This window comes from Pinus tabuliformis, chromosome 4_1 (assembly GCF_031772625.1).
Source record: "Pinus tabuliformis cultivar Carrire ecotype Pingquan chromosome 4_1, CPIR1, whole genome shotgun sequence".
NCBI lineage: Eukaryota > Viridiplantae > Streptophyta > Pinopsida > Pinales > Pinaceae > Pinus > Pinus tabuliformis.
The window spans coordinates 86544349-86557629 of NC_142303.1; the positions used below are offsets into that span (position 1 = coordinate 86544349).

Consider the following 13281-nt stretch of genomic DNA (forward strand, 5'->3'; position numbering starts at 1 on the left):
CTTTGGACAATAGGTGTGTGTGACCCCTATTTCACTAGTTTCAATCCCACTTCTTCACCCTGTGAGCATCACCCGATGCAATGAGTGCTAAGTGAACTATTCAAAAATCATGAGAAATTAGTCACTTTACGACTACCTCTCATGGAAATGGTCATACTTTGAATGACTTACTTAACGCAGTTGAATCCCAAAAATGATATCTAATATCTCCCTATTGTCACCCATAGGGTGTGCGAGATCCTTATCCATTATTAAAAGTCGAGTATCTCCCCCTATCTTGGTCTAGCAGAGTGTACCCCAGTTGGCATCATACCCATGAGTCGAGCTTGTTGGCATTGTCCCTCCCAGTCTAGCCAACAAGTTGAGGAGGCTTAGGGCATGTGATCCTTACCTTTGGTAAGTAGGGTATCTCACCGGGCTCAGATTATGATGCAGGTGTTCTACCACATAACTCTTGAGGGTCATTGTTGGGATGATCAGTAGGTAATAGGATGGATGTGATCCTTACCTCTTATAGCAAGTGGTATCTCGACCATTGATTGCATAATGGGATGCTTGTGATCCTTGCTTGATAACTCGCATCTCGCCTATTGGTCGATATAGAGGGTGGTAGCTGAAGCTCCCGTATGATTCTTCTTCTTTAGATTCGAGAATGACTTGGCAAATAGAGTCGAGCAAAGATGAGACATGACTTGATGACAAGATATTTGCGATGATCACATGATGCAGTTGGAATTTCTCCCTAGATAAGAGGGAGTGTTAATTTGGCAGCTAAGTGACAAATTCCAATCATTGGACTAGATTCCTCTTTCCGAGATGACCAGAATTGACCTTTGAAGCACTAAATTTGGATAAGGGAAAGTGTATTTTTGAAGATAAGCCCATAGGGACGCAAATTGTCAAGGTCGGCCTAAGGACAAATGAACCCTCCTCCAACGCATATAAATTTAAGTGACCTCAAGCTCATTTGATCATCACATCACAACTTCTCTTCTTCTCTCTGAAATTTGATTCGTTCGTATAGGTCTGAGTCAGCTTTCTTTTCACATGTGCGAGGGTCCAAGGAGGCATTTTTCTATGTTGACTTTTTGCTGGAAGGTTTGGCTTCAGTTTGACCTCATCATTTGACTTGCTTTGACTAGGAAAAAATGATTTCTTGAGGCCAAGTTGACTAGGACAAAAACCGAGGTGATCTAGGTTCTTTGACTGGCATTGACTTTAGGGTTGACCATAGGTTTGACTACATAGAAAATTGCAAACTTTGGCTGAGTTTGACTAGGTGTTTTTGGACTGTTTTCAGTTGTCTTTCATTAGCACTTGAGGCCGCATTTATTGTTGATTTGACCGAGTTGTTTCGAAGGGTTGACCGTTGACTTTATGGACTGGTTGGGGCACACTTTGACTGTTGTTGACTTGGACAGAGTTTCATTTATGGTAGTTGATCATATTTGACTTTTTCATCATTGACTCATTAAGACTTGGTTGGTTGATTTGTTGATAAGTCAAGGCTTTGACTGATCTAGGTGGATGTTGGTGGCCACCCACCTATCCCATTTGGACCCCCACAACTGTCTTTCAATTTTTCTGTTTCCTTAATTATAGCACAGTTTACTATTTTTAGCAGTTTTTCGGGTCCTAAACTTCTGGAGCCGTTTTGAGGCCCTAAACGACGGTTTTTGGGAAATCCACCGCCAGCGATTTTTCTGACTAAAAATCGTCTTTTCCGTCGTAGTCCTCGGAGAGATCTTTCCAACGGGCTATCACGCGTGTGAAACGGATATAGTACGACCAATTTGCGACCCCGGGAAGTTGATGTACCAACTTACCCAAAAACAGGGCCCACAATTTGGCGTTTCATCTTCTAGGGTTAGGTTTTGGAATGTGAAGGGTTTTCCATTGTTTCTCAACAATAAATAGGCCCTCGAGCCTCATTGTAACACAGTTTTTGGAGAACAGTTCAGAGGCATGTAGCCGACACATCTCTTCTCAGAGATAAGCTACCATCGCCCTAGCTGGGTTATTTCCATTTCTATTTGTAAGCATATTTCAGTATTTTACATTAATGAAATGAAGTATTATTTCCGCTGCATATTTGCCTTTATGGTTATCTCTGTATTTTATTGCGTTCCTGTTTAAATCCGGATCAGTGGTATCAGAGCAGTCTGCTTTTTCTCTGTTTTTCTTTGCATGTCCCCAACGAAGTCAGGATATAAGGAGTTAGGTCTGGAACTGGTCGAACCTTTGCAAGACCAGCCTCGAAAATCTCGACGACCTCCCATGGCGGATGAGAAGAAAAACGAGGGGGCAGGAGATCCTATCAAAATCTTGCTCGAAGAAGCCCTCGAGCGACAAAGGAACGCGATGATGGACAGCTTTGCCCAAATCCTTTAGCGGCTACCTAGAGGCGACGCATCGGCTTCCAACAGCTACTCTGGAAATGCCACACCGTTTAAGGTACAAGTTAATTTTGAAATCCCCATCTTCGAGGGTCAAATAGACGCAGATGCCGTAGATAAATGGTTAAATCTGCTCGATGGGTATTTTTCTGTTCATGAATTTTCAAGTCGGGAAAAGATTGTTTTTGCTCTTCTCAAAGCAGCCCCCCACGTCAAGGACTGGTGGGAAACCTACTGCGAACAAAAGGATGAAAGTACAGGCACACTGTTTTCAGCCGCACCCACTTGGAATGACTTCCGAAATGCCATCAAGGAGCAGTACTACCCTGTCAAAAGCTATGAGGACAAATACATCAAATGGACCACACTGCGGCAGGGACGAGACCAAGATGTGCCGGAGTTCACAAACATTTTTCATACCCTTCGCACACAATTGGGTATCAAAGATTCTGAGCTGCATCTGGTACTCAAATACCGCGGCTGCCTACACAGATACATCCAGGAAGAGATGGAGTTTTTGAACATCTCCTCACTCGGCGCAGCATACCGATACGCTGTCAAAATCGAGCAAAAGTTCAAACAGAAGAAGCGAGACTTTGGATCTGCAAATCCAAAGCCCAAAGGACAAAGCCAAGGCGGGGTGACCCAAGACAACCCGTCGAAGCCGCAAGAAAAAAACAACACCACGAAGCCGAAGGACACAGGAAAGTGGTGTGAGTTCCACAAGAGTCCCACTCATAACACAAGTGAGTGTCGGACCAAGCAGTCGCTGGTGGCCGAGTTGAAGGCTTCTGAATCAGATGCATGTTCTGACTCTGAGTCAGAACCCGACAAGGGGAATGACAAAGGGAAGCAGATCATTGATGCGGATCCCAGCGCCACTGTTGCTACTGCCAAGATCCAGAAAAATGAGCCCGAAGATCCAGAGGAGGGGGAACGTCTTTTCCACTCACAGATGTGGGTGAAGGGTTTGCCGCTGCAATTCATTGTCAACAATGGCAACCAAAAGAACCTCATTTCAGCAGATGTCGTGAAGCGGTTGGGCCTACCAACTACACCACACCCACAGCCGTACAGTATCGGTTGGCTTCACGAAGGACGAGATCTCAAAGTTCGCCAGCAGTGCCGCCTTCCCTACAGCATCAAGCCCTTCACAAACGAGGTATTGTGTGATGTTACACCTCTGGATGTTTGTGATGTACTATTAGGCCAGCCATACTTGTGGAGGCGACATGCTGTGTATGAGTCAAGGCCTCGCGCTGCCATCATTTCTTTGGATAATTCATTATACAGGATACCGGAGGTAGCCCCACCTACCGCCACCTCTTTGATCGCTGCTAAGAAAGGCAGCAAGCTCATCTCACAGACTAGGAAATTTATTTTGTCTGGTTCGCTCCCAAAGTAAGGGGAAGATCGTTGCTACATCCATGACCCCCGCGAAGGGTTCCCCACACAGCAGTAGCAACAGAGGGATACAGTCGTGACAGAACACAGGAACAACTTCTCCTTACCCGAAAGGGTACCACACAAGTTTCAGGTGGGCGACAAAGTTTGGTTACATTTGCAGAGGGAGCGCCCTACCAGAACCCATCAGAAACTCAGACCACTTTGACATGGTCCTTACACCAGTAACAAGGCTATAGGAAACAATGCTTTGAAGCACAGCATTCCTCCATTCCTTCGCTTGCACCGAGTGTTCAATGTGGACCGTCGCCGACCATGCTCCCCACCATTTCTGGACACATCAAAGATTGCAGAACAGCTCACCAGAGACCCAGCTCAGCAGAAGCTTCCTCATCTCAGGGAGGAACTCAACGCAATGGGGACCATTGCTTCCTAAGGGGGGAGGAATGATCCAGGTGGATGTTGGTGGCCACCCACCTATCCCATTTGGACCCCCACAACTGTCTCTTTCAGTTTTTCTGTTTCCTTAATTATAGCACAGTTTACTATTTTTAGCAGTTTTTCAGGTCCTAAACTTCCGGAACCGTTTTGAGGCCCTAAACGACGGTTTTTGGGAAATCCACAGCCAGCGATTTTTCTGACTAAAAATCGTCTTTTCCATCGTAGTCCTCGGAGAGATCTTTCCAACGGGCTATCACGTGCATCAAACGGAGATAGTATGACCAATTCGCGACCCCGGGAAGTTGATGTACCAACTTACCCAAAAACGAGGCCCACAATTTGGCGTTTCATCTTCTAGGGTTAGGTTTTGGAATGTGAAGGGTTTTCCATTGTTTCTCAACAATAAATAGGCCCTCGAGCCTCATTGTAACACAGTTTTTGGAGAACAGTTCAGAGGCATGTAGCCGACACATCTCTTCTCAGAGATAAGCTACCATCACCCTAGCTGGGTTATTTCCATTTCTATTTGTAAGCATATTTCAGTATTTTACAGTAATGAAATGAAGTATTATTTCCGTTGCATATTTGTCTTTATGGTTATCTCTGTATTTTATTGTGTTCCTGTTTAAATCCAGATCATTGACTTCAACTCTTGTTTATGGATTTGGGCTCATTGTACTTTTTGCCCCCTTGTAGGGTTTGCCCCCGGTCTTTGACCAAATTGTTGTCTCTAGTTGATGTTCTTGATTGTCTCCTATTGTCATTGAATTTATTGTTCTATCTTCAATTACTATTAATCATTGGAAGAAATAATTATTGTTGAAAAGATTGCTTATTGAAGAAGTGGATTAGGCTAAAGTAATTGATATAGCATAGAGCAGTGGAAAAAATAACAGAATGTCGGCGACTTCTACATGCCTAGACACATAGGCCTGTGCAGAAGTACCTAGCCGAGCTACAAAAATCTACATTGTTGTCTCTTTCACTAGATCTATCTCTTGGTGCCCATTTTTAGGAGTTGGTTACACATGGGAGAGGTATGTACACTCTTGGAGGCCACACGTGACACCTAAGGTGGCCTTCAAATGCATTATTGTCTTAATGGAGTTGGGCAACTTGGAGACCACACATGCCACTTATTCTCACTTACTGGCACAATTTGGAGGTGTAGTCTCACAGTCCTAATATTCAATGACTTGTCCACACAAGTGGAGGTTAGGGTGGTTAAAATCCTAATCGTTTTTCCTATTTTCGGCAAGCTCACTCACTCACATAGTGCAGCGCTCGTCTTTAAGAGTATTTATTCATTTGTGACTTGGTCCCTCACCTAGATTGAGGAGGCTTCCTCCTTTATGGAGAGTTATCTTGCTTGGAGATTGTACATGTGGCATTAGTCAACCATATTTTACTATTTCTTTGACTTTTCCTCTCAAGCTAGTTGGAGGATAGCAATAGGTTTCCCTGGGATAGATTTAAGGTTTGTTAGAGCATATTATTATTTCATTGTGAAACTTGTTGAGTCTAAACTCTATTAACTTTGAAGCTCCGTGCTCAGCACTTTTCGAGATTAATTTTCTCTAGAGTCTTGTGAATGCTTTTGTAGAATGGATGGTGACATTTTGCTAATGAGAGGCGATTATATTGGTGTGCTATTGTTGGAGCTTTGTTGCTGATTTGTACTTGTCAAAAATAGTTCAAGAACCAAACAAAGCATATTTGCTACAATAGATGTAAACTAGGTGTGATGATACTTCTCCCCAGTTTTTCTGCAATATTATTATGGAATGAATCTACATGCATCTAATATCATTGGCGATCTTGCATTAATTAGTTTTATAGGGACAATACACTGTTGAATTTATCTTGAAGGTGAATCTCTTAGAGGCTAAAGCGAACAAAGTTCCTTCTTCAGATTAATTACTCCAAAAGACTTGGAATATAAGGATATCCATGAGGATACAAATGTTATATATTAAATGTGTGAATAAGAATGATGATACAATGAGAGTGAGAGGCTTGCTTATATACCAAGCAGATGCCTCTTCATGGGAGTCATGTCTCATTTAGACATGACTCTTCAATCTAATTACTAATTAACTAATCATTATTAATTATCATTTACATTATTTCCTATGTATTTATTCATAACAGAGGCCTTTCTTTTACAAATTTTGTAGTAATTTCCAGCGAACTTAAGGCTGCTGCAGCATGCAATTCGCGGCCAGGTTTGTTCCTAAAACTTTGTTAGGACAGCCATCTAAGAGGCCCATTTGACCCCATAGCTCAATCTTGAAATAAAGATGCTAATCTTCCCCTTTTAACCACCAAAAATTCAAAAACAAATCCACTTTAATTTTCTGTTTTGCAATCTGCAAATTAACAGCAGAAATTACTGTATTTTAGATTGTTCCTCAAGTGTAATATAAACAAACCCTCATTTCAATATCCTAAATTAGACATAAATTTTCAGCATGCAAATCCGTAATTTCCAACACCATATTTCACATTAGATTTGCTAATTAACCTAAGAGTACTCTTTGATTGGGTTAAATAACCATAAGTACAGATCTGGAATTCAAAACCTTGAACCAGATTTCCCTAAGTCCTTTGATAGCCCTTGTTCCATCACACATTGTTGCAAATAGATTGCTTTAGGAACCACACCCCCCCCCCCCTCCCCCCTTGATCTAGAGGAAAGATGGCCTAAAGAGAGAGATAAACCTACCAAGGTGACAATGGGAAGCTTATCTAAGTTACCTTTGGGGGCTCATATTTATTCTTTGGACTTTTACATCAAGTGAGACACTAAGATGTAAAAACTTTCATTACATATTGAAGTGACTGTTTTAAACTTGGACTCCAAGTACAAGGGTGTTCATATTTCAACACCCACTTTAACATGAAAATAATACTTTTAAAATTATCTACCACCCTTAATTCAATCAATATTGCAAATATCGTTTCAGGGAATATATTACCAAGGGCTTGAAAAGAAACTTATCAGAAATATCAAGAAAAATATCGGAAATTATCAAAAAATATCAGCAAGAGTAGACATGGATCTGCAAAACATAGAAAATATTGGAAAAATTGGCAACTTGAAAAAATTTGGGAAATCGGAAATATCCGGAGAAATGGGAGATATTTGCAACATTCATTCAAACATTCAAAATTTAAAAGATGATCACAAATGTTTAAAATTACCATATTCATTACTTCCATCTCCTTGTCATCTCTATATGTAGGGACCTGTATTGATGCTACATTTGACTGCCATATCCTCCGTGAAAATTTCATTGAAATTGCATGAACTGGAAATTTATTCTTCTAGCTAATTAGTTATGCAGTTTATTTGTTACAGCAAATAAAGAATAAATCATTGCAATTCTTCAAAATAAAATGATGTTTCAGAAAATAAATTGGAAACTGAGAAATAGATGCGCACACACAATAAAAACGACACCAATATTTTCGAACAATAATCCCCAGAAAAACCCTGAAGGGAAAACCGGTGTAGCATATGAGGGTTTATTTTTGTTATGCAACAACAAAATCTGAGTACAATATCTGGATGTCCAAACTGGCAATCCTCCAGCTAAATAATCTGACCAAAATATTTGTAAGACAATTTGTCTAACCCAACAACTGATCCTGCCCCAAAATTTCGTTGTGTGGGCCACTTGAAAGCCCCTCCTTCAGCCTCTACATAGTGCTTGCACAGGCTCTACTCACACTGTATGTGGATCTACCCGAAAATTGTTGATTTTCCTTACTCTGCCTCTAGAGATGACTCGCTTGGCCTCCTTGAAATTTTCCCGGCCACTAGCACCTGAATCGACCTCCTCTTCAACTAAATCGATCTACCCTCTAAAGCTCCTACGCAGTCTCATTGAGGAAATAATGCGGCCCTCTTGATGCTGACTCTCCGGCACTGGAACTCCATATAAAATCATTGTTTCTACTCCCTCTTGCTTATGCTTCCTTCTAGCTCGAACTCTACAACTGGATAGCTCGATCTGCCAAGGAACTCGCTCTCCCTATGTCTCACAATTGTGCTAAAGTGTGTCATCTTCAGCCTCATCGACCTGCCCTTATAATTTCTCGTTGGAACACCAACAGCCATGATTAAATCGTCATCAACAACTAAGATCATCACAAACTCAATCCGTGTGAGTTTCTAAAGCTTTTTCACCTTTGCTTAATTAATGCCTATTAATTAACTAGTTTTCCTAAGTTTTAACTTAGGAAAAATTTAAATGATGGCTAATTAATTTACTTAAGGCATCTCACAACCTTATCTTGTGAAACCCTTTCTGGATTTTGAAGATCTCGTGTTCCTTAATCTAGGGTTGAGGGTAGCGCCCCCCCCCAAAATCTGATCCCGCTGTGCACTTTGAATGGCAGCGCATCGAGTGCACGCTCTCGCAAAAAAATTGGCTCCCTAGATTTCTTTGCAAAAAAAATCGCAAAGACGTTTTAAATGCAAATTTTTTGCAAAGAAACAAGAATTTCTTAGTGCGGCGGCCTAATATTCAAGCCTATGGCCCTTGTATTGATATGCAATCCATGGTAATGTTAAATTCTTAAAGTAACATTCTTCCTTATCTTTCATTTTCATCCTTTTACTTAAACTTTTAAGTTTTAACATTACCATGAAATGACTCAAGATGTTTGAGAGTGGTTCCAACCTAATTGAATTTCATATGGAGAAAGTAGAATTCTAGATGTCACTCAAAATCAAGCAAACTTATCAGTTTTTCAGGATTTCAGAATTGGGGGGATTGCAATGTTTCCATTGGATTTTGTCATGTACTAGGGTATGGAACTCGTATTTAATCAAGAGCACCAAGCCCTCTATGTACCTTGATGTTAGTGACTTTGGTTGTCGAACTCCTCTACCATGACAACCCTACTAAAAATGCACCCATCACTCAAACAAAATCTGGACTTGACATTCTATGTTTTTTCTATCTTACATTAATGCTTAGAGGGTGATATTAATGACAAAGATCCCAAAATAGGCAATGATTTTGATGAGATGTAAGTATTTGTTGCAACGTGATTTTTTTGGACGCTAAAGGCCATCTAGAGCCTATTTGTTGATGTATTTTTGGTTCAAAGATGGATTACACTCTATGTTATTTTTGGACCTGTAGTTATATGGATTACATGCTATATAAATAAGAACTTGTAATTTTTGGACCTATGGTTGATGAAGATTATAACTACTAGATAAATCGTGTTATATGGATTAATCCATGTTTTCATGTTTTTTATCACTAATTCATCATTCTGCATGCTTTTGTTGACATATATGCATCAAAATATATAAAAATATTATTATATAAAATTCGCTCCCAACCCGGGAGCTTTTGAAAATGTCTCCCCGCTCCCGCTTCTGCTCCCAAGCAGCCATGTCTTAGTCTCTTAGACACAAATCGAGACTAGAACACCTGTCCAATGCTACAAAAACTAACATCCTCCATGTTGAAGTCAGAATTTGTCTAGATCCACGGATCCATCCACCTAAGCAATCAACTTACCATCTACTCTAACTGAAGTATTTTGTTACCTAAGCAATGTCGTTACCATCTCTTTTCACTAAAGGCAAGATTGAATCCACTTCGACAAGTGGAGTAATCCAACTTATGCACCCTATTGGAGATTTATCTGGATTGCTACTTCAAAAGATGTTGTCGTTAATAATTGTTTCAATATCATCTTCTTTGTGCACTGATGCTACTTTGTTTTACGAAGTATAGGGGTAAACCAACAACTTTGATCAAAGTAGCCAATGAAATTACAATTGCCCACACTGAAATTTACTTTATGGAAATAAATATGAATAAATTCTGCGAAAAAATCATGGTTTTGCGCTAGATAGACAATCTAACCATTTCATTTCCAAACATTGTAATCAATATTTTAAGAGTTTTAGATTTTTGTATAGTTCCTGTGATATGTTAAATGCCTCTAATTCATAAAAGCATCTTCAAGAATGAGGAATGGGTATCTGTCTCTGGGAGGGCAAATGCTGCTGGATTTTTTGCTTTGGGTTTCAGTCTTTAGATGCCTTTTTGAAATTTGTATAAACTGGTCCAGGAAACAACACTAGAATTTTTTTGCACTTGGACGTATTCAGAAATCATGTCCCCTAGAACAGGTTTTAACTTTTACGACATGTTAGAGAACCTTTTAAGCAAAAAGAATCCACCAGATAATTGCATCTACTGTCATGCAACATTTCTTCCTGTTAGGGCATGATTCCTCTTGTACATCTTTCTGTTGATTCCTGTACATTTCTCTGCTGCGCATTCAGGTCTGATTCAGTTTGCAACATCCATGATTTTTCTCAAAGATTCTCAAATTATCCCTCAGGTCCCTCTTTACATCCTGGATGGATTATTAAGGCTTGTCCATAAATAAGGGTCGCATTTGAGTTACGTATTGTATGTGCCTCAATGTTGGCATGTATGGTCATGCTCATGTCTGTGTCTTTCTTATTCAAGGCTTCTCCTATGCTCTACACACATTGGGCTCAGGCATTTATCAGCATGTGTTTTCTCTTCTTTGCTACTGCAAGTATGGCAGATTCATTTTTGTGTCTGCACGGCGTCTGTGTCTGGGGAGTTGGTTCTCCACTAGCATAGGCTTCATTCTCCTACCATTTCTTTTAGTTGTCTTGTTCTTTTGGTCGGGACTTTCTTCTAAGTTACCAGAATAGGAATACAGAAATGTATCCACCAGATTATTGGAAGGCCATGATCGGGATACAGTGGAGAAACTGCACATATAAAAAGGTATACTAATACATTTATACTAAATAAATGTCTAAGAAATAACTACAAAAGTAGGTGAAGAAGATTGTTGGGTACAATGATGTCAATACAAAGTAGGAGCACTAGGGCGGCCGCTATAAAAATCAAGATGCAGAAAGTAAAAGTATGAATCTACTCTAAATCCCAGAAGGCTGAACCTGAGTATGGAGTATGGAGTATGGAGAGTCAATCAGTGATAGATATAAAAAAGAGAATGGATCTAGGATCTGTGATACACATGGGATAAAACTGTCATGGTCTATTGGAACCATCTCTCAATACATAGTAAGAAACAGATGTTGGAAACACTGAGAGGGGCGTGAATCAGTGTTTCTTAGCAATTAGTAACTTATTAATCTTTTCAGAGCATTAAGTTAACCTTCAGCTGTGATTCACATTAATCAGTGTCAAATAACAGAAGCAATAAACAACACCATTCAACAATGCACAATAATAAGACAGTGGACACAAAGAATTTTAGTTGGAAACCCTTCTGGGAGAAAAACCACCGAACGCTTCTTAATATTTGTCTTTCAAAAATAATTACATCAAGTTTTAAGGAGACTCCAACCTATAGGACGCTCCTATGCCCTGTTTACTAACTGCAACCAGAAGGACACTCCAACGCCCTAATATAAGGCTCCAACCTTATGAGTGCTCCAACACCCAGTTTACCAGATGCCACTAGGTGGACGCTCCAATGCCCTGCACAGGTTCCAACCTACCTTAACACCACCCTACCGCCCTAAAGTGTTCTCAGACTTCAACCTAAAGGTGACTCCAATCACCTGCCTTGCACCACCCTACCACCCTGATCAACAGGCGGACCACGTTTCACAATTTTCAGACTGCATCCCCCTGTGCTCTGAATCAATATAAATAAACTATAATGAAGGTTTTAACTTTTGCTGCTCTTCTTGGTATGTATATCATGTCAAGTCCTGGCAGCCTCACTGCTCAACCTGACCACTATACTTCAAACACTATCACCAAACCTGCCTCTGCTCAATCACAATGCCACTGCACAAACTGTACGTCAAGACAAAGTCTGCTAAATTCCCTGCCATCAAAATGCCAAATATAACCATTGCTCAATCCTGCTATCTTTGTCCACTGCAGATCAAACCCTAGGTGTTGTACAATCATCAATTCATGTCAAGTCACAATATCATTGTCATAGAACTCCTGCCTCACTGTAATAGCTAACCAATGCTCTCAAATCAATCCTGGAACAATCCTGCAAGTGAACTGGAATGTCTATATACTATAGGAAACATGCGTCATTGTCATACATCAAGAGCTGATTTCAATCATGTGTATCATAGCGCAGGATCACTGTCATATGTTGCAAGCCTAGCTGTCAAGTCAAGTCACTGTTACATATAATATCTTTGTTTACTGGACCAGTCTCACAAACAATCTTGTGTTCACACTGCTGTATAAGAAACCCTTACTGCCTTCTTACCTTGTGACTGCACCTGACCTCAACCAAGAAGATCTTGCACATTGAAATCCCTAACTGTTTCCAGACTTATACAAGGTTCACTGTGTAGTCAAACTGCCATTCATCAGGAATGTTGACATGTATAACACTGTCTTAGTGTTGTCTACACTACAGTCTCAAAGACCACTGCCACAACTTGTCATGTAATGTTGTACACTAAATCTCATGGAAGATCATGTCATTGTAGGTTACTGTTTGTATCAAGATTATCAACAACGCTTCAATATCAAATGTATCAAGGTTATCAGACTGTCAGACTGTCACTGCCTCTGTCAAGCTCCATTGGAAACTATGTCAAGGTTACTATATTGGCCATGAGTGTTGTTGGTCTACTATTCTTCATGAGATAGGGACTTTGTGAAGTTTCTTGCAGATACTGTAGATAAAGGTGGAAGACTTCGACAATCTAGAGATGAAGATTTATCACCATAAGGGGTTTGCTATTACTGTTTACAGATTTCTTATTTCAGATTGTAATTTTGATTTGGGGTAGCATCGGATGTGCTCTAGCCACGAAAATTGGTGGAGATGCTAAAGCACATGAGATCTCCAATACCCAGAAAGAGTTTGGGCAGATTCTAAACACCTTGGGAGATATTAAAATAATTAATATTTTTAATGGAGCCCCTAAGTTTTGAAATTAAAATAATAATGTGAATTAATATAAAACTATGTTAGAATGGTCAAAAAGTCATGGATCAAGCCAGATCTAATCTTA

The 13281-nt window shown here is 40.1% G+C and overlaps 1 protein-coding gene across 4 annotated transcripts in view; it reads right to left on the bottom strand.

The window, feature by feature from the left end:
• The window catches only part of LOC149174313 (uncharacterized), a 146610-nt gene that overhangs the window by 103329 nt on the left and 30000 nt on the right, over positions 1-13281 (bottom strand). The window contains exon 1 of one of the 4 annotated variants that reach the window (XM_089419314.1): positions 7446-7478. The exons of 2 other annotated variants lie outside the window; for them this stretch is intronic. In XM_089419314.1, coding sequence (XP_089275440.1) covers positions 7446-7463 — 18 coding nt within the window. In that variant the 5' untranslated portion in view covers positions 7464-7478. Of the gene's footprint in view, positions 1-7445; positions 7553-13281 lie in introns of those variants that run through there. One more of the 4 variants, XM_089419318.1, reaches the window with a different exon arrangement.